At 41.8% G+C, this 21,760-nt stretch overlaps 2 protein-coding genes across 2 annotated transcripts; one reads left to right on the plus strand and one right to left on the minus strand.

The window, feature by feature from the left end:
- Positions 1-3,861: 3,861 nt before the first annotated feature.
- On the plus strand, positions 3,862-5,616 carry LOC139349826 (neurexophilin-1-like). Its single transcript, XM_070990824.1, has 2 exons — positions 3,862-4,073; positions 4,551-5,616. Exons 1-2 carry the CDS (start codon positions 4,014-4,016, stop codon positions 5,286-5,288), a joined length of 798 nt encoding a protein of 265 aa, XP_070846925.1. The 5' UTR covers positions 3,862-4,013; the 3' UTR covers positions 5,289-5,616.
- A 1,337-nt stretch (positions 5,617-6,953) lies between these two features.
- Positions 6,954-21,012, minus strand: LOC139349896 (speckle-type POZ protein). Its single transcript, XM_070990942.1, has 10 exons — positions 20,922-21,012; positions 12,738-12,947; positions 12,529-12,650; positions 11,872-12,023; positions 11,621-11,748; positions 11,355-11,532; positions 11,151-11,206; positions 9,954-10,076; positions 9,251-9,393; positions 6,954-8,700 (listed from the first exon to the last, which is right to left on the minus strand). The coding sequence occupies exons 2-10, from the start codon at positions 12,813-12,815 to the stop codon at positions 8,556-8,558; spliced, it is 1,125 nt and encodes a 374-aa protein (XP_070847043.1). The 5' UTR covers positions 12,816-12,947; positions 20,922-21,012; the 3' UTR covers positions 6,954-8,555.
- Between the last annotated feature and the right edge of the window lie 748 nt (positions 21,013-21,760).

The following is a 21,760-nucleotide window of genomic DNA, read 5'->3' on the forward strand; positions in this document are numbered from 1 at the left end:
ATCAATAGGCTTGCTATGAGTGCTATGTGTTTCCTCATATTTAACAGATTTTCTGTAAAAACAAATACCCCACAGCTCATGATGGCTGTTGGCCAACAATCAACTTAATTAAAAAGGGAGAAAAGATATTCAGACTCATGTGGAGTGGTGACCATCATTCCAGATGGGGTGAGGAACTCATCATTTATTTTCCCTGAAGCTTCCCCAAAGCCTGCGTTTTCCCCGATTGAAGACAAAGATGAACTATACCTGGAGTCGAAATTGTGCTGATCAGAGTTCCTTCCTGATGAATCTGACAACCCACTGAACCAACTTCACTCTGACTACATAAAGGCATTTTTAAATATTTGTGATGAGTGTACTGCTTATGTGCCTGTTGCTTGTTGTTCCATCGAACTTTAACATAAGCAATTTTACATAAATAGGCAGAAAAACAGACCAAATTATTATTATGATTTTATCGACTGATCAAAGCTCCTGGTGTGTTCTAAAATCAGGCCATTAAACGTACAACAGCTGCTGTGGCTGCACTGTTCTTATATCAGGGTTGTCACTGCCCTCAGTGTCTCATGCAGACGCACAGGTTACCCTTTAGCATCCAGGCTTTCAACTAACTCACTGTAATATTAGACACTCAGAGCAACATGACGTCACATATGGAGCAGTTCAGGGTGGATCGATGGGTCAAATACTGGACATTCACCCAGGAGGCTGCGATTCGTGTGTTGTTTGAAACCAAAAATCAATGTTGACTTCTTTTCAGTTAACTAACCTAAGTTATCTCACAACAATGAACCTATGTATCTTTTTCTAAACTTAAACAAGTAGTTTTGGTGCCTAAACCTGATCAAACTGTCTCACAACGTGCACCACATGTTAGGAAAGTTTCCCGGCAGAAATACGCTCTGGCAGGCTTTAGACACACTGAAGGTTACCTTGTGCATCTTTGTTAGATGCACAAGGTTTGTGACAAAACATTGGCATGATCTGGCAATGTGAAAGTGTCAGATTGCAGTACAGCTGTAAGTCTGGTTAGTCTGGTTGTGTCCGTGTTCTACTTTTCTTCTCTGTGTTATGTTTCAGGCTCATGATGTACCAGTTATTAAATGGCAATCATTCATTTTATGTGTTTGATTATCTAGTGTGAAGGAATTCATGACACCCTTTGGTAAGACTAAACTGATTTTTTCACAGTAAAATTGTAAATAAGTCAGTTTTATCGGGAATACCGCAGGAAGGTTCATCAAAATGTTGGCATGTTGTTCTGAGATTCACAGCTTTTAGGCCAGTCAGTATAAGCCAACAGTGTGCAGATTGCTCTCTAACCTGAACTGGAAGTGACATTTGATGACTTTTGAAACTTCCTGATTGCAAATCTAGGTCAAAAAAATTGTCTCCAAGAAAACAAAACATGCAATGACCTGAGCCACGAGCAAAGTGTGGGGAGGTGGGACATTGTCCAGGTGCAACAATCCTAGAGCCTACGACCCAAAAGAGTGATTTTTTTTTTACAATTTTTTTGCGACCACACACCTGCACTAACTACAATTATAGCAGGGATTTACAAGATGATGAGTTGTTGAGTCAGGTGATAGAAGTCCCAGTGACCGTGACTGTGGCATACCACAAAAATCTGGGCCTTATGTATACAGCCTCAGGGGAAGTGACTCCCTTTTTAATAAATAAACTGTCATGTCTGTCTTGTCTACTCTGAGCATAAGACAAAGGTGGAAAGTCATGTTACTAATTTAGAACCAAAGGCACAATCAATGCGACCACACACCTGCACTAACTACAATTATAGCAGGGATTACAAGATGATGAGTTGTTGAGTGAGGTGATGGAAGTCCCATTGACCGTGACTGTTGCATAGCACAAAAATCTGGGCTATGTGTGTACAGCCTCAGGGGAAGTGACTCCCTTTTTAATAAATAAACTGTCATGTCTGTCTTGTCTACTCTGGGCGTAAGACAGATATGGCGATGGTGATGGTGGAAAATCATCTTACTAATTTTGAACCAAAGGCACAATCAATATATATTCAGAAAGGCTGGCCCACTATTAAAGCTGAAAAGACAGGATTAGCTTCTCTTACCACTTTTGAACTGATTGACTAGTCTTACTTAAGTGACTCCTGTGAAATGATAATGCTACATTACATTAAAGGCATCTTAATATTGTATAATATTGTACAATAATGTACAGTAAGACTACTTGATAACATTGTTTTAGATACAAGAAATTAGCTTTAAAAACTGTTCATTTGAGCCAACACAGTTCACTTCTAATGCTCATAATGGACAGTGTCTTTTAATCCAGTCTCCACGTTGGAGCCCAGCCCCCTTGCCAAAACACACTGCACAATATCAACACTTCTTGATATTGTATAAAGCCACTGCAGGTGTGAGGAAGCTTGAAGTCATCTTCTAGTCTTGCACTTCCAGTGATGCAGGAAGTGCACACGGAATTTCAGATTACGGATCTCTTTGCACTTCATAGAGAACTGCGACTGATTCTGCTAAACCCAATAATCCATCTGATGTGCAGCAGCTGGCTGAGACCCATCTAACATGGAGCAGATAATTATAAACTGAAGTATCTTTAACCCTGATGAATCCACAGCTTGAAGCAGACAATCTCCTTCAGCAGTACTGATAAGCAACAGATTACTTTCAGTGCATGGATGTAAGCTTAAGGTTTGCAGTGTGCAGCTGAAAATGGAACCAGTGAAGACCATAGAACAGGATCTCAGCAGGTTATAGTAAAGCAAGCTGCCACATAAACCCATTGATTTGAGCTGAAATGTGTAGAGAAAACATGATATTTTGGGTTGAGGTCCCTATGAAGACAATTTTATACAGAAGCTAGAAGGGCAGCCAGAGAGCGCAGACCTCTCCGCCAAGGCCAGTAGTCCACTCTTAAGGTGCAAACCTGCAAGCGCGACCACTGCATGTCTGGATATATTTCCAAAACTATTAGAATTTGCCACCATGCAGCCAAACTGAATTCCTTCTTGATGTCTCGTTCACTCCTGGCATACAGCATGATGTCATCCATGTACAGGAGCTGGCTGATGGTCACTCCACTTGTGAGTCTGCATCCATAGGCACTCTTTGCAATGATCTGGCTGAGGCCTATGCAGAGGCCTTGCTGTATGCCGCACTTGATGGTGATTTGTGCGGTGGTCTTGCAGTTGGCTTCCAGTGTTGTTTGTCACAGCCGCATTGAGCTCTTGATGAAGGTTATCAGTGCACTGACAGGCTATTGGCACTGAGTAGTAGGCCTTCTTGTAGCCAATCCAGACAGTGCTCAGTTTGGTCTAGAGTATTGGGTGACTGCTCTATTGACCGGTAACTGGTGCATTGACCCTCTGGTGTTGTTTCCAGTGCCCCCCTGAACTTTGCTCATGCATTGACTCGTGTTGGAGATTCTGAATCTCCAGTTGTGATGGCAGCTTTTTTTTTTTTTCTAAAAAAATAATCCTAACTTTAAAAATAACAATTTAATTTAGTTTTCTTTACAGAGCTGAATGAAATGCTGAGAAATAGGACTTATGTATATGTGGCCACAAGATGGCAGTATCACATTGTGTTGGGTTATTTTGTTTCCTAAAAACCATGAATGAAAATAACTGCATTTACAAAAGTGTTAATTAAAGTACTTCATCACCAGGAACATAATGCTGCAAGATGCTCTTCAATGACAGTGAGAAGGGGAGGAAGACTCCGGGCAGGAGATACAGCGTGACATTGTTAACACTGCATATTCTTCAAGGGAATATGTGGGTGGGTGAGAGAAAGAGAGGGAGCAGACCCAGCAAAACTGAGTGTTAAAAATCTGGAGATCTGAGAAAGCCTCCCAGTGCGTGTGCTGTGAGAGGAGGCTGGACCAGCAGTGACTCTCCCAGACTTTAACGAAGACAGAGCTGTTCAACATGGACACCCAGACATTAACTCGACCTGAGTGAACTTCAGGCGAGAGTGGATGGATCTCCAGACAGGGATTTATGCAGCATGGAGATGTTTGCCAGGCAGCGCTTTGTTTGGATACTTCTGAAAGGAACCTTTTGTTTGGTAAGTTGAAAAAAAACACAAATTGCTGTCATTTTCAACTACATTTTCTACACGAGGCTCTAAAAGTAAATTAAAAAAATACACTAGTAACACCACACCAATTAACTATGATGCATTATTGGAGTTTAATCTAACATTGGTATTTGTGTGTAGTTAAATGCTTCTCACAGGCTCCTCCATCAGTAAAACTCTTCACAATAAGTTATTTTAGATTTGGTGATTTTTATGGCTGCACTTAATTAGATAAGTCAGTTTGAATGTACAATTTTTCATCACAGTGTTTCTAGTGTAACTTTGATGAATATTTCCAGTCTGTTTTTACAACATATCACAAGTATTTGGCAGTGCTTTCTTGTAGAATTTAGATTTTTAGGGAATTAGAGAGAGTATCAACTGAATCTAGCCTTTCGTTTTTGCTCGACTTATAAATTCCTGTTGCACTCAATGTCCAAACTTATCTCCTGACTTTCTGTCCAGTTGGTTCTTGGGCAACATCATGGCAACTTCAGCAAGAGAGCATCACCTGACAACAGAGAACCAGACCCTCCCTCACAGAAAAGCCGGGCATCCCAAACTGGGGGTTTGATTCAGAATACCAAGCTACCCATCAGTTCTTTCATTCCTCTCTCAAAGGGGGGACTTCTGGAAGTACTTGGAGGGAAAAGAAACTCCCAGTCATACTCCAACCCGTCCTTAAAGACAAAGCTAGTTCCCGCCATGAAAGTTCATGAAGCTTCTAAATTCTCCAGGACTTTCAGTTGGGGGGACTTTTACTCAAACATCAAAACTGTCAAGCTGAATTTGCTGATCATGGGGAAGATCGTGGACCACGGGAATGGCTCTCTCGGGGTCTACTTCCGCCACAACTCCACAGGTGTGGGCAACGTCTCTGTCAGTCTAGTCCCACCAAAGAAAGAGGTGGAGTTTGATCTTGAGCGGCAAAGTGTGGTCACCCCCAAAGACTCGAAGACGTTCAACTGCAGGGTGGACTACGAGAAGACTGAACGCAACAAGAAGGTGATGCTGTGCAACTATGACCCGTCCAAGACGTGCGCTCAGGAGCAGACCCAGAGCCACGTCACCTGGATGTGCTCCAAACCTTTCCAGGTCATCTGCATCTACGTGTCTTTCTACAGCACAGACTACAGACTGGTTCAGAAAGTCTGTCCAGACTACAGCTACCAGAATCCAGGAGCCTACCTGCCCACAGGTTAACTACAGGTTGAACTAAGGATGATAGGGATGTTACAAGAAGTCCAGTTTGAGCAGCGATGAGATATGAGCAATGGAAGTTTTTAAAATTATTCCAAAGTTTAGCATTTCTCTGGAGAATATGTTTTCCCCCCAAGTCTTACAGTTCACCAGATGCTGTGTATTATTTGTTTTTAGTGAGATATCTTGCTTGTTGTAGACTACAAGAGTTGTATTAGTCAGTTTTTATGAAATGCATATATTTAGGGCTGCAGCTAATGAGTCTTTTCATTATAACTGATGTGATGATTATGTCTGGCAATTTGATTTCATTAAATGACAGAAAGTTTTGAAAAATACTCACCACAGCCCTCAAATGATTTGCTCAAAACTAAACGATCTTTAGTTTCTGATCATTTGAGCCAAATAAATGCAGGACAGATGTAAAAACAAGACATGAACGATTATTTGATTCACAAAATACTTGCCGATTATCTGTTGACCAGTCCAATAATCCAATAATCCTTTTAGCTCCACACATAATTTTTCCCACAATATTTTGCTGAAGCTAGACAAATGCACCGTTTTTTTGGTTTAAGAGAGTTAAAATATCATCACACTCTGTTGGCTTTTATTCATAAAGCTAATGGCGTCATTCACAATTCTTTCTATACAAACTCACTCAGGCTAAAGTTAAGACCTCATGTTTGCTATAAACGAGGAAAAGTACAGTTTCAGGCTTCAGCAGGTTATTAGCATACTTCTTATACATTGTTTGGCTGAGTGCCATGCAGTGATTGGTCTGGCAGAACAGTGAAGTGGACATAAAGAAGTAGTCTGATCCTTAAATAAAAGCATTAATACTGTGCTGTAAAAATATTCTGTTACAAGTAAAAGTCCTGCAGTGAACATGTGACTTACATAAAAGTGTGTCAGCATAGCTTAAAGTATCAAACAATGGCCCTCGTGACTGTTAATCTATTACATATTAATGATTAATTACTACTGTTATAATTGGTTGAGGTGGAGCTCATTTTTCTCTATTTTGTATAGAACTGCAACTATTTATTCATCATGGATTCACCTGCAGATTATATTCTCCATCAAATGTTTCCTTTATGAAAGTTCAGAAAATTCTTAATTATTCCATATGAATATAAATAATTCAAAGGAAAAGCCGCAGATCTTCACATTTGAAAGGCTGGAGCCATGAATTGCTCTTGCATGAAAAATGACTTTAACAGTTAATAGTTGCCAATTATTTCTGTCAGTCATCTAATAACAATCAACTCACCACTGTTAACTCCATGACGCAGGTGACAGGTGACGTCCTGGTCCAACCCTCACAGTCATGACTTCACTCCCTCTGCACCACTGCTGCATTCAGAGACGGCTGTGTTGTTTGGATGCTAAAACTGCAGGCAAAGGCTGATTCCGTTAAATCAACATGAGTGAATGTCAACATCCCCACAGGCCTTATTATTATATTTGTGGAGAAGGAAGCGGGAGAAGCTCTTCAACACTAAAGACACAGACAAAGCCTCCTTCCTCTGCAGCTGCATGTAGATTATTAATTAACAATACGCTAAATACAAGATGCAACAGGATCACTTCCTGTTGTTTCATGTCACCAATGAAAATAATGAATCAATACAAACACATACTTGATACAAAAATACCCAGACAAAGTTTGCACTGCATTCAATACAAAATAGTTGTGGTTTATTCTTTTGGGAACAAAAAATGGCAACAACTAAGTGTCACTTCTCATAACCAGCGATATCTACAGGAAAGAAACAAGAACGGTTCCTTCAGTTACCAATTTTCCAAATGCTGAGTTTTGATGTGGTTTGCCTCGGTGTGCATCTCTTCACATTCTGAACATTAAAACGTGTTCATTTCATTTCATTTCATTTCCCCTCAGTCTTCATGCCTGCAAAGAAAACATCTTTTCAAACAACTTTTTTTTTTTTTTTTGCTTTTTTTCCTCAATTTCACGAAAGTTTCATGAAAATGCTTTTGTTAACACAGCTTCAAAAACACTGGTGTCTGTACAAATTCCTATGAAAAAAATAGAAATGACAGTTCTGAGGAAAAAAAAATAAAACAAAAGGGAAATCAGTCATAAAAGAACACTGACATGCCTGATTGAACATTTTTGAACTTTGAAAACTTCCCATTTGTTGTCTCCTGGTTGCTTTGTCCTTTGACGCCTTGGATTTTATTTTCTCTCAAGGGCTACAAAGACAGAGCCAAACGCAAATTATTTCCGATTTCCCCTGAAATGACATCCAGTTGTGCGTTGCTATTTTCCATATGCTCTCTGCACTGTCCTCCCCCCCCCATTTCAAAAAAATGAAAAAGACGCAGATGAAGCAGAGTTCCAAATGGGACGACGTGTTATGCTGTTGCCACTTGCTGATAGATCTTCTTAAAGGGTACTTGTTCTTGGTGGTCCAACAGGGTCTTTAGTCCAAGAAGCTCGCTTCAATGTGTGCTTGCCTACAGTATTTCTACTTCACTGCTGGTAAGGATTGACGAGGGGTGACCTGTGACCTTAGTGCAATGTTTTCCCAACTTCCTTTGGGAGAATTAGTTTGATGATTTTGTCCCATATCTGCTTTTTTTTGGACTAGCCCTTGGTTGCCTTTCTCGGGGGGGCTTCTAGTTTGTAACTAACAGGCCCACTTCTTCCTCTCTTGTCCCTCGCAGGCTCCGTTAGCTTCTCCGACAGCTCTACTCCAAACGCTAAGAACAGAGCAAAAAGAAGCCTTATGATAAAATAGACAGTTAAAGACTTTATTTATCTGCACTTGTCCTTTAAGCCTCCTAATTTCCAGACGGGTGGCTCTTATTGGGTCGTTGTGTCCAGTTCTTCCTCCCGAACAGATTCCAGGGTAGGAACTAACAGGATGCCGAAAGATTCAACTTCACACGAGGAAAAGAGCACAATGTCAGAGCTCACTAAGCCAGAGCCGAGGAGAAAAGGAGAGGGGTGCTGTGGTTTCTTTGTAAACGACAAACATCCACTTCACGATCCCACCTGATCCTCTCTGCCACCTCCTCCTCCTCCTCATCCTTCTTCTTCTTCCCTCCATCTTTAGAAGAGACTAAATACAGCAGGCTTGGATGGGGCAGAAGGGGGAGAGTCAGGGGAGGCTGTAGGTAGTGTAGTAGGTAACAGCAAGGGGAAAAGTTGTCCCTGTGTGTTTGAGGGGGGGAAATCTGTGTGTTTTTGTGTGTATGCATGTGTGTGTATGCACGGATGTCGACGCCTTGCTCGTAAGGCTGTTAGGATTGTTTGAGGCGCTTGCGCGGGGGTCCGAGGAAAGGGCACTGGGCTGAAGCCAGGGAGCGGTAAGCTTCGGCCACCAGGTGTGGATGAGACGCCACCATGGACTTCCACCCTGCTGTCTCCATGACCTCTGCAGCATGGCTGGAGGACGGGCGTGAGAGAGACAGAGAGACAAAAAACACAGATTAGATGAGGGAAAATCCATTAGCATTAATACAGAGCTGCATTTAATTAGTATTTATTATCATTATTATTATAATAAATTAGATTATTTGACTTTCAGCTCTGTCAGTATAAATGATGCACCGCGCGTAGTTGAGGGAGAATATGTGCGAGCTGAAAGCCAGTACGGACACATGTTCAGAGTTATTATCACACATTCAACAGAGGAGGTGACAGCGGGATGAGTGAGGAGTCAGGTCGCCCCGATCCTTCTGACAGCCTCGACGCGCATCAGACAGGCCACTCCACGAGGAGACATGTGAAATTAAATTATTAACTGTGACACCAAGAGACGAGGCGAGAGGGTGAGACTGAGTCCTGGTGCCATCAGTAATGATGCCAAGATGAAGGAGATGTACCAGAGAGACACAGCTACGCAGACAGCGTGGTCTTGAGGATCTGTGAGTCTGTAAGGAGCTGGAGACATCATTCTAAGCGATGACGAGCTCTTGTCTGCGCGTGAACTCACTAGTTGATGAAGTCGACAGCCTGCGTTTTGAGCTGGTCGGCGCTGTGCAGGTCTGCCAGGATGAGGATCTCTGCAGCGTTTTCCACAGACAGGCTGGTGCACAGAGCGTCCTCGCACATGACCTTCAGTCTCTCCAGAGCGTACTGAAAGAGAGAGCAAGATCAGTACACACGGCCTTCATCAGTATTCATGTAGCATTTGCTCTGACAGCATTTTTAAATATAATTTCAAATTGACAGTGAAACGTCAGTCTGGCCCTGCTGGCTGCGACGCACCCTGAACCAAGACCATCCAGTATCCGGTTTCTAAGATAGAAATACCAGCGTGTAAAATAAACGTTTCGAGGCGCGACCTCAGAGAGAATCTGTGTCGCTAAGTCAGCTCCCATTTGGTGTCATGGAGGAGTGAGATCAGTGTGAAATCGTCCGACTGTTTCTTGAAATCCTGATGGCTTACTGGGCTGACGTTTAGCGGATACTGTGTACTTGTAGCATTTCAGGTCCTGATGCATCTTAATACCTTTACCCATGGGAGCATCTGAAGGCTCACAGCGTCTGAACAAAATAATACACAACTTTCATCACGGTATTACAGTACGTATGGTGTCAAAGAGCCCAAATTGATGGATTCTAAATATTCTGTCTCGGTGTGTCTGTATATATCAATGCAGTGGTTGTACTGTATACATGTATTCTTATGTCACCTTGTCAGCTGCTGCCAGCAGGTCATCAGCCATCTTGTCCAGGTTGGGAGCCTTGTCTGTGTAAATGAAGCACATCATCTCTTTGAAAACCTCCGGCTCCACGTCGTTGATCTCCACACGGTTCTGACAGGAACAGGCGAGGAATGAGGAGGTTAGATTGAAGCATTTCACCTCGACGTGAGCTCCACCTACAGTATGTATCTGTTCTTTTTTTTTTTTTAGATAGATAACTGCGATTCATCTACTCAGGTTTTCATTAAAACAATGATCTACAATGCTGATATGCCTTTTAGAAATAAGAGACAGTGAAAAAAACAACTTAAGATGGCTTAAAATTGCACAATATACATATATAGCAATATGATGGAGGTGCATGTTAAACTAACTGATGAATGCTTCTGGTTTCAAACTATAAAAGTCAAAAGGTGTTTGAGATCACAATCGGTAGAAATCAAGTCTGTACACTTAAAATAACCCTGCTGCAAATGAAGCAAAGCAAAATCATTTATAAGCAGATCTAATTTAGTTATTATTTTACAGTGATTTGAGATTCTTAACTTGCAATGCTATGTCCTCTATTAGTGACCATTATGCATCAAAATATCAAGGCAAATTCTGTTTAAAAATGAAAATCTGATCGTCTGATCTCAATTCATTTGAATTTTTTGCTTGAGTTTAACACATCAAGAGTTGATGTTTTTCATGCATTTCATCAAGTGATTAGTTTTGATTAATATTGGACATAAAACTGTATTCTATCTGTTGCTTTTCAGACAAAAGGTGATGTAAATTTTAAATAACAATGACGAAGTGGAATATTTTAAAAGTTTGCAACATAAAACCTAAAACGGCCTTGGCTTAAAAAAAAACAACAAACAAACAAACATCTGGCCAGCTCCTGCAATTTCATTTCTTACAGTCACATGTGCACAAATGAAAAAAAGCAATTCTCTGCTTCTGCAGCTTTGTCAGTGAAGGATGAATCCTGACCCTCAAGTACAGCAGGACAATTTCATTTCAGGTGCGCTATCATTCAGTTTCACCAAACAGCTCCGTGCTGCAGCCATTTGACAGCACACAATCCTTCACTCGCTTTAACCCCTCAACACAGCAGGGGGAGAGCGAGCAGCTGAGCCTCTGAGAAACAAAATGAAATTATTTTGAAGAGTAAAAAAAGCTTTGGGTCCTTGGGCTCACCTTTTTGCTCTCTTCCATCTCATGCTCAAACATGGCGCTGAATACAGGGGAGCGTGCTGAAGGCAGTGATATGGAAAGATATTAGGACAACAGCAACAATGGTCACATGTAAGTAATCCTCGGATCAAGCAAGGCCAGAAGAAAAACTGATACACAAACACTGACACACACAGCCAAAGACAGTGGTATGGAGGTGTGTCTGACCTGCCAGGATGGCTTTGTGGGCCTGAAACTCCTGGCCGGCCACGCACAGGGAACAGTCTGTGAAGCGGGAGTTCTCCCACAGGCCCCCCAGCTCATCTGCTAGCCGGCAGTCGGGCACCTTCACCATGTTCATGGTGTTCTGCCCAGATATGTTGACCGAGTCCTGCACCACACTCACCTGGGGGAGAGGACTGGCATTAAATGAAATACTCCAAAAGGAATTTGTAATGAGAAAAGGTATAAAGCAAGAAGACTGGGCTGTGTACCTCACAGAAGAGCGTGAGCTTGTCGTCGGGTAGAAGACCGTTGGCTTCATCTAGGAGAAAGTCTCTCCGGATGAACTTTTTAAAGCCCCAGTCTTTGCCCTGGACAAAGCGATACGCCCTCTGGCTCTCTGCACGCAGCCAGGAGAGAAAACACAAACAGATTAATTGCAAATACAGGTGAGATTTTCTACAATGTGACGCTTTCATGGTCTCTGCTGCAGTCACATGTTTGTGCTACCCAGTCCACTCACCCATGGCTTTGGTCTCCTCTCCCTTGGCGTTGAGGATGGAGAACTTGAACTTGGCGCGCACCTCGGCCTTTGGACAGCTGACCAGCAGCAGGTAGAGAGACAGGTAGTCTTTGCTCTCCTCATCCAGACCCTTGGGATTCACTCGCAAACACCTGATGGTGGTGGATGGAGCAACGGTTACCATCTCTCATGAAGGATGGAGGTAATTCTTACGGAACATGGTAATCAAATTAAAGCAATGCAGTGTTTGCTTAGATGATGCACACGTAAGGCAACTATTAGAGTACACTGGTTGATTTTAGGATTAGTTTAGAATGAGTGACCACAGTTTTACTTTGAAGTGTATCTCCATGTCAGCAGCATAAGATTTTTCTCTCGATCTCATTGAGAATTCACCAGGTTCTGCTGTGAAATGTTGCTTTGTAAGGCGTTAAGTCTGAGCTGTCTGCTTGATAAAGGCATCCAAGTGAACATAGTTTAAAAAAAGACTTTGATAGGACCGGATGCCAGGAATAACATCAGTGTTTGTGACTCTAATCAGGCAGGGTGGGACTCTGTGGATGTTTCTCAGGAGTTCACTTCCTGCACAGTGCGGTAAGATAACAAATACTGGAAATTAGAGCGTGATGACACAGAGCGGCTCTCTTGCTCACCCACCATTTCAGCTTGTCATTGGCCCCAGAAGAGAAGGTGGAGCTCTTGATGACCTCACCCATCTCCTCGCGACAGAAGCTGAAGTTGTTGATGGTCCACATGTAAGAGAACTTCACCACTTTGATCTGGCGAAGGAAAAGACATTCAGCAATGTGCTCAGAGGACTTTGAGATGGTTGATCAGCAGTTCACCTGTCTGCGTGGTCACCTTACCTGTGTGTAACACCAGCTCTCAGCCACAGGCCCGCTGGACATTTCCGCAGGGGGTGGGGGACTCGGGACTCTTGACATTGCCAGCGTGACAGAAGGTGTCGGGGGCAAGAGGGTGAGGAAGAGGAGGAGGAATCCGTCACTTCCACTCGTCAGTGTTCAGTCGTGACGTCCATCTGCATCAGTACACACCAGATGGAAGCAGTTTGCCCCCTAGAATCAGACAATGTGAGTGTGATTCAGTGATCAGACGAGGATTTAGATCCTTCAAAAGCCTGAAATGCATCCTTCGAGCAAAGACGCAGGCAAACACACACAAAACCATGTTCAACACAAAGCCAAGCTCGTTGTGATGCAACACACAAGCCCTGTATCTTTCATTAATCCAGTTAAGATTCAATAGCATTTAATTTGTGTGGCCACACTGCTGCTGTAGAGGCTTGTGTGGTGCTGGGGCTAGATGAATTGTCCCTGACCCATTAGGGGACAGCAGGAGATCGATGGCCCATGCCTGTTCTGAGATCAATAGCCGCTGCAATTGCAATTAAGTCTCAAAAATGAACTGTAAATAAACAAGCTGCCTCCCAGGACTGTGCTGGGGTGAGAGCCACCAGCCAAAGCCAAGGTTCCCAAATTACCTTCAAGCCACGCTGGAAGATCGTGCAGATTTGTGATTCCTTCCCTCCTCCAACGACACACACAAACTCTTAAACTTCAACAGCATGATCGTATACTGTACAGATCTTATTCAACCCTGATGTCTGGCTCTCTTCAAGAGCTTAAACTGGTCAGCAGTGACCGTTTAATGCCACAAAGAATTCCATCCGCTGTGATAAAACTCTGACTTTTGTCTCCTTCTCTTAGACACAAAACTCCTTTTACAGAAGATGCCATGAAAAGCAACTACCAAGACCTGTAAACCTTGAAAACACGGGTCTATACCTAAAGGATTTTAGTCGTTCCTAAACTGACACAACAAACAGCACTGAGCTACACAAGTTGAAAACAGGAGTTTCAATCTACTGGGATCTCCAACATTTCTGCACAGATTTCTGAAAGGAAAAGTTGGTGTAGGCAGATCTATTTTGGTTGTTGGCCTTTGAAATAAATAAACAAAATCAAAATTTGTTCAGTTTACATTGAACAGATGGGTTGGTGGGATGGTTTTCACAGACTGGACAGCTCAGTCAGGGTTCAGACTTGGCATTGAAATTCTCCAGTATGCCGGACACTTATCTACACATTAAAGGATAACACAAGTGACATGAATATATTCTACACTTCTGTTACTGAATCCCATGAAAAGACCAAAACAACAAACAAATGTATTGCCTGTGTAGCCAAAGCCTGATATAGCTTACTCCTCCGTGCCATACACCTCTATTGTTGTCCAAAAATTGCTAAAAACACAACAGTGAGCCATACTGTTGCACAGGGTGATACGGGTGAGTCATTCGCACATACATCGTCCAACTCGTGATGCTCGTGTGACGAGAGCATCACGGTGTATTAATCCACCACTGGAAACATAACAAATGTACTTTCCATCCAGTTTGACTTCAGCTTATTTAAAACTTTCCAGTAGGGGTATGCCAGATCACACTGTTCAACATAATACTGGTACAATCTTAAATAAGCTTAGACACAGCAGCAACAGGCATGGCTGAAAGTGAAAGTTTCATCACTGTCGGCTCCCCGGTGGGGGAGTTTGTTCCAAACAGAGGAGCGGCTACAGCAGTGTGGAAGTGGTTTGGTTTCAAAAGATCAGATGCACAACAAACCACAGCGATATGTACGAAGCAAAAGAAGACTGTAACAACAACGGGGCAACGCAACAAACTTATCTCACCACCTCCTGAAGAAACTCCCTGTTCAGTGCGAAGCCAATCACAAATCCCACGAGGAGCCGAACAGCGACCTTTTAGTGTTCTTAGCATTTAGTGTTCATGTCGTCAAGAGCATCATAATCACAGAAATAACCTGAAATATATTATTTTAGAGTTTCCAGCTGTGTTAGGAAGGTATTTATCCACTTTAAAATACAATTTTAAATGAAAATCTGTGTTTTTTTAATTACCAGCACCAAAAACAGGATGGGAAAATCTTAAAGTATTGAGGGATGCACTACCAGATTGTCTTTTCAAGGGATTCTGGATTGCAAAGCTTACTTTTAACTCACACACTTGAACTAAGATCACAAAAGAAGCATTAAAATGTTGGTTTTTTTTTTTTAAAGTTACAATGATCGCGGTTACAATATCTCGTGTGTGCTGCGACAAACTCCATCCACAACCATGAACAGAATAAGCAGTGTGGAGAATGTGAGGGAGGAATTTCGTCAGGAAAAATTCCCAACCCAGTAAAGGAGAAAATATGTCACACCAACAATGTCCACCACTGCGCAACAGCCATCACTGACGTGGTTTCGGAGGTAGTGAGGACAGTGAGGACAAAACGAGTGGTCTGCCTCAGATGGGAAGACACACAAGTCAGCTTCAATGCTTCATTGCGTGATACCGGTCTAAAGGTGCTGTATTGCCTTCATTCTATCGCCTTCTATACGCAGCACTACACACCATCTTGACACAATGCCAGATTCATAAGCCTTTTTCATGTTACTGCAAGGTCAGTGGCTGAACAATGCACCGTTTATCACAACGTTTGTCACTGCTACGTAACGGTCCGTCTCTTTCTGTGCTCTTGTGCTCAATCTGTGGCCAATTTCTGTCCACTGTCCACAAAGCCTTTTTTTCTATTTCACCAGTCTTTTCACCATTCCCCTGACTCTTCATCCGTCTCTACCTTTCTCAGCACACCCCACAGCCTTTAATGTCTTCATCCATAAATTCAATTTAGGTCAAAATGCAGTGTAACAAATTGTGACGGCTGGGGGCTGAGCTTTCTGTTCCTGATGATTACGCTGAATGAAGGCAATGCATTGACAGAGATGCAGCTTGGAGGCCGCGAGGCACACTTTCCAACGGATTTAAACAGATTTTAATGCTACAGTAGACTCCTACACTTTCTGCTAACAATCCCACAACGCGACGAGTCACATTTATTATACAGGGAGGGCAGAATGATTGAGCGAAGAAGTGATTTCAGACTCAGCCTGCAGCTCAAAAGAATTCTTCACTGAAGACATTTTGACATGTTACAGCAGGAAAAGGTGTAAATAATAAAATGAATGATGGCTGAATTCCATTTAGCTGCTTCAGTTTCAGGGTCCTTGCACTGTGCATGTGGACTCGCTGTCACACCGCGACAGGTGGATAGAACAGTGGATGATGGTGAGAGGTTAGAAACTTAAATATGAGGAATTAAATCTCTGGAAAAACATTTTGGTTTCTCCACATTCTCCTCTTCTCCTTTCTCAAAGCACAACTTGAATCATTTCCTGTCAGTACAATGCTTAGTACGTTTTTGTTTTTTTGTACATCAACAAAAACAGCTGATTGCAGTACATACTGTATAGTATTTGATCTCTACCCAGTAAAACACCTTTGGATTAGGCAGGATGTTCATACTATGAATACCCTGTTAAAAACTGCTGGAAATGAGTGATAGTGCAAAGTCAAAGTGGACAACAAGCTGGCAGAGGAGAAGAAAACCTGCTCGAGGCAAATGGGAAAATGTGATAATAATTAATGAAATATATCGTAACATTACCACTTTGAGTATGCATATCTTGAGTCCAAATGTTGAATATGACCAGCCAACACAAAACAATCCATGTCAGAGGCTTGATCAGCCCAGGTCCAAGACTGCCTTCAAAAAATCCAATGAATGAAGAACCAACCAATCTTCTTGGTTCTTTAACAGGGGGAACTAGTAAGATGGAGTAAGATGAAGATGAAGGAAAGGGGTACAGGGAGAGAAAATGAAAAGAGAAGTGATAGAAAAGCCAAATGGAAAAACAGATGGCAAATGAAAGATGGGCCACCGTCTGTGGAACCATTCAAACAGATAAATTGCCACAAAAAGCGGTTGGATGGAGACAAAAGACAATCAAACAGAGGCATGAGAGAGAAATCAAATCGAGATTCTGGGACAGGTGGACTCTGATGAAGACGCACACTGCATTGAAACAGTCCCGGCACCTTTTTTATAGTTAGTGCACTGTGGTTTCATTCTCGACTGCCCATGGACTGAGATGTGAGCTTAACCCAACACACCTCAGCTATAGGTCTCAAAGACATAATCCCTCTAAGTCTCATAAAAAATCCCCCCAAAAAAAAAAAAATTCCGCACAGTTTTATCACACTGATAACAGCCTCACTGTTTACTGTAACGCTGTGGCAGAGCTGTATAACGTTACTGCTCCTGCTGCTTCACAATAAAAGTGTTCAACTGGAAATACATCACTGCGAGTACGCCACAGGAACCTCAATGTCAAAAACAAGACAACGGTCATTTTCTGCATTTTGAGGTCACAGATCAACTTTAATTCTCACAACAAGCTTCTCACTGAGAGCTAAAGCAACAGGCTGCACATCTCCAGCTCCAAACATAACCAACAGTATTGTATTATTTAACTGCACTTGGCGTTACCATGGTAACCACAGGTTTCACCAGGGCGGACTGGTCGCTCACCTGGCCACATGTACTGAGCCCTCGGTGGCCCAGATTCGATTTCAAACAAGGCCCTCTGCTGCGCATCTTCCCCCTCTCTCCCCAACTTCCTGTCTCACACTGAGCTGTTCGTATCATAAAATAAAGGCTCAAAGAGTCTAAAAATATCTGTATAAAATAAGAAAGAACACACAATAAAAACAGGTGCACCCAATCAATCAGGGATGAAACATTAAAGACTCTTTTCTCTACACCGACCAAACTCTGGAAGATCTATCGATCAACAACGTTTCCAGACGCAAAACACAAAGTACCACCAGCGCAGGTCAAAAACAGGGAGATCAATTCTTGAAGCTGTCAGGTGAACTTTCACCAGACAATCTATGCACTTATCACCAATATACATCTGTGTCCAATAATCTGAGCAAATACAAATACTCAACAAGGGTTTTACTCCCGAACAGGCTGCATTCAGAGTTAAACAGCAAAAACATTTAACAAAAATCAAATGTGGGAGATGGTGGAGGAAAGAAAAACAGTCTATGAACTCTTCATTCAGTGCATTCATGATGAGAAGTAAGGTTCGCTTTTGACTATTCCACAAAATTTGAAAAGCAAGTAAAATGTTTGAATGTACATCTGTGGAGATAAGATATATAAGGTGGTAGTTATGACCACAATGCCGCCCCTCCCTCACATTTCACTCCCCTGACCGAGAAAAAAGAAGAAATCAATCTCTGCTCTAAATTAAAGACTGGTGGTATGGAGGCATTTCAGACAGCAATATCCAAGGGGGGATGAAAAAATTGCAACCCTTGTCGAAGTGTCAGTGAACACAATGTCTATTTCCAAAGCTTTGGTCTTTGAGGACTGCAGTAAGCCACAGACAAACCTTAAAAGTATAATTGGTACAGGGACCGGGGATCGATGGCACAGTGCGTGTCGGGCCTCTGTGGGACTGATTTCATATTCTGCCCTTGGTCATGGTGCTCCTCCTTTCCTAAAAACTCAATCTCAGAGAGGTATGAACTATTGATTTTGCTACAGCGATCAGCTTGCCTTGCTCTCATCCCTGACTTTGTGCAGACCCGCAATTAGATTGAAGGGGATTTGACAGGGCAAAGAAAGCATTAGCAGCCAGGCTTCACCTCCTGCCTGTACTTCCTCACTAAAACCCTCCTCACTTCACCAGGCATGGGAGGTTAAAGGGGGGAGGAACCTCAATGCATATCTAATATCTCCAGTCACCTGTTTCATCCAACTACCAACAGTTACCTGTGACAAGTTGACCTCTCAGGGCAGACACTCCTGCAAGCTGCAGAACACTGCAAGCAGTCCAGCCATCAGAGCATTAAAACTGAGCGCTGGGACTATTAATATTAATATTGTTTAATTTGTTTTTTTTTTTTTAAACTGCACTTGTAGTTTGAAATGTCATGCAACAATTCAATGGCTAAAAACTGCAGATGAGGGCTGTATGACGCTTAAATTAAAAATAATGAATCAGCAGTGTGCAAGAGACACTGTTATTGTGTAAGACATCATGATGGGAGAGGCTCCATTTGTAATTTAAGAAGAGTGAAGCTGGACTGTATCAACGTCTGCATCACAAAACAAACAGCATTATATCACAAAAAGCTGTCAGAAACCAACAAACTACCCTTATAGAGCAGGCACAACAAATTCTAAATGCAAAAGCTGTCTGAGCTTCTCCAAGCAGCCTTTTTATCAGACTGAAGTGTAACGGAAATGTGTTGGCATGAGTCAGTCCTACAGCAGAGAACTCAACCACAGCACTGTTCATGCAATTACCAGATCCCTCTTGATACTGTGAGTTAATGCCAATGTGAGAGCTAACGAAACAAAAGTCTTATGAATACTGGAAAACATGGACTATGCATCAGATTTCTAGGTTTTTGAAGTTGCACAATTTATCTACTTAAGACAGATAAATCTACCCTCAAATTGAAGGAGGAGAACAAGCATTAAAATCCTTTGCCAAGCAGGGATTAAACAAAGACTTGGGACTCAGTTTATGAGTCAAAAATGTCATTGCATGCACTGCAGAGTAGAAAACCAATTTTTCCAAACTGCATTTCTTTTTCACAGCGTGTGAGAGCGCAACCACAGTGGATTTCACTTTGGCTCATCACAGTAAAGGTGAGCTCAGCTAAACCGAGTTATGTATACCCAGTGCATCTGGAAAAGAGACAGACTCAGGAAAAACTTCCATTGCAGGCCATTTTAAACCTGCTGCGTGGCAGCACTTTGAGTTTCAATATTAGGCAAAAATGTAGCAACTACAGATTGCAAGTCCAGCAAGAAAGGCTTGACTCACAGGTTACACTCATGGTATAAATCATCACAGTAAAGAAATGCAGTTGTCAGTGTCCCCTTCAGTTACATTTAATATAGAAAAAGTGGTTATATATTTAAAATATAGTGTAAGGGCTCTTGGCTGGAAGAGTAGTTGTTTCTCCTTATATTTTTTTTCTTAGTCAGATATTCCTGTTACCTAGATTATCAGGTAGGACTAGTATGAGCATCTCACTTACAACATTATGTTGTCTTTTACAGCACCACAAACCACAACATTTTGCAAGTTGAATCAAACCTTCTCCTAAACACTCTTGCATTATAATCTTCAGATCTGATACCTATGTTCATATTGTTGTGTTCACTGCCTGAATGGCTACATGAGATACACAAAACCTGCCTTTAATAAGAAAATCATGGATTATAAGTGAAATCACTGCTATGGTGTTTGGTCTGTTTCCAGTGAGCCTGACTCACTCGACCACTGTACATGTACTGATGCGCAAATACAGAGAAGATAACAATGTTCACTGCCTCAGGGTCACAGAACCTAAACTCACCCCTTTCTACCCCAACAATTATACATGACAGTTGGCCAACGAACCGGTTTTTGAGCAGCTTGAAGAAAAAAAAAAATAATAATAATAATAATAATTCCTTGAGAAAACAAATAACATGAGCACTTCTGAGGCTACACCGACCACATTCAAATGATCCACTACAGTATATTAAATGGTTCTGTTGAAAAAGTATGATGGAGGCCCAGGACGTAAATCTTGTTCCTGACATCTGTTTATTAACCACAAACATTTACCTTTGACCTGAAGTTTAAACGTAGCCATATTAAGTGTAATTCTGTTGAGTTATCCTGCTAATCTTTAAATTGTAGCAGACGATGTAGGCGGTGACAGAAGCAGGTAGGTAACCTGCTAACAATACAGATAATCGATAACTGTATCTTACTTTAATTTGTCTCTTTACTTTAGCTACGCGCAGAGACCAGTGTGCTCATAAAGAAAACCAAATACCATACAGTTATGACCAGGTCTCATACATTTGAAAGCAAATAAGCACTGTAAATAATCCAGACAGTCTCACGATAGCACGCGAGCTAACTCGACCAAGCTAGTTGGCTAGTTAGCCCCATTAATGTAGCAGCTAACCTAAGCCAAACAAAAAGGTCGGGGAATTTGCCGCAAAAACTGCGACTACAAATACGACACACCAGCCTCCATCGTGTGATTTTAACTCTGTAGTCTGTATATTACTGCTTCCTGTTTAATTTATCGACGGATTTACCTTTGTCTTAGGTTGAATTATAACGCTAGTTGTCCGGGATCTTGTGTTGTTGTTTGCTAGCAGGCTAGCTGTCTGTGGAACTGGACAGACTGAAGAGCTCCCCCTTCTGTCTCGGAGTAATTTCACAGCCCATGACTGAAATAAAAAAAAATGATACTACATAAAAATAAATTTCTTTCTAACCTCTCTTCGTTGCCTGTTTGTAAGAGGTTAAATTAATAACTAGTTAGAGCTCTGTTATGTCCATAGTTCATTGAGATGGTTGCTGGGACCTGTGTTAAATTTTATCACTACTAAAAACTAATTTATCTTAATCAGCAGACTGTTTGAGTTATTGCCTTGTGCCAAGATTGCACAGTGCGCCAAGATTAACAGATATCAACCTTTGAAGGTTGAATTTAATTAAAATGTAGATAGAATTAATCTCTTAATTCACCCACTCACCCTGAAAGTGTTTTTAATACATCTTTAACCTTTAATGTTCACAAACTAATGTCTTTGCAGGGACTGGTCTCTTGTGATAGACTGTGCAAACAACTTGGATCGTTGAGGGAAAGAGGTTTTCCATTACAAAAGCTAAGATACTTTGTGTGTCATTAATTAAAATAATACATTTGCACAAGTTCAACTGATTGTGATAAGGCTTAGTTATAATGAATTTGCCCCATCAAGTGGACATGGGAGAAGCACTGCACAATACAACCTCTGCAGGACTTCCCTCACAATCCCTCTGCAAAAATGTTGCTTTCTTTTCTAATTTTCTCACAAAAAGACATAACTGCGCCATCTTTTTAGCCCAAACTCTATTTGAATTTGTGAATGTTAATTTTTACAAGTCT

This window comes from Chaetodon trifascialis, chromosome 21 (genome assembly GCF_039877785.1).
Source record: "Chaetodon trifascialis isolate fChaTrf1 chromosome 21, fChaTrf1.hap1, whole genome shotgun sequence".
NCBI classification, from domain to species: Eukaryota; Metazoa; Chordata; class Actinopteri; order Chaetodontiformes; family Chaetodontidae; genus Chaetodon; species Chaetodon trifascialis.

What these genes read in the sequence shown, in the direction of transcription:
- LOC139349826 (XM_070990824.1), top strand. Translation starts at nt 4,014, where the DNA reads ATGGAGATGTTTGCCAGGCAGCGCTTTGTTTGGATACTTCTGAAAGGA. An exon ending in TGAAAGGAACCTTTTGTTTG is followed by an intron (nt 4,074 to 4,550) that starts GTAAGTTGAAAA and finishes CTTTCTGTCCAG; the next exon opens with TTGGTTCTTGGGCAACATCA.
- LOC139349896 (XM_070990942.1), bottom strand. Translation starts at nt 12,815, where the DNA reads ATGTCAAGAGTCCCGAGTCCCCCACCCCCTGCGGAAATGTCCAGCGGG. An exon ending in AGAGCTGGTGTTACACACAG is followed by an intron (nt 12,651 to 12,737) that starts GTAAGGTGACCA and finishes TTCCTTCGCCAG; the next exon opens with ATCAAAGTGGTGAAGTTCTC. An exon ending in CCACAAAGCCATCCTGGCAG is followed by an intron (nt 11,207 to 11,354) that starts GTCAGACACACC and finishes CACTGCCTTCAG; the next exon opens with CACGCTCCCCTGTATTCAGC.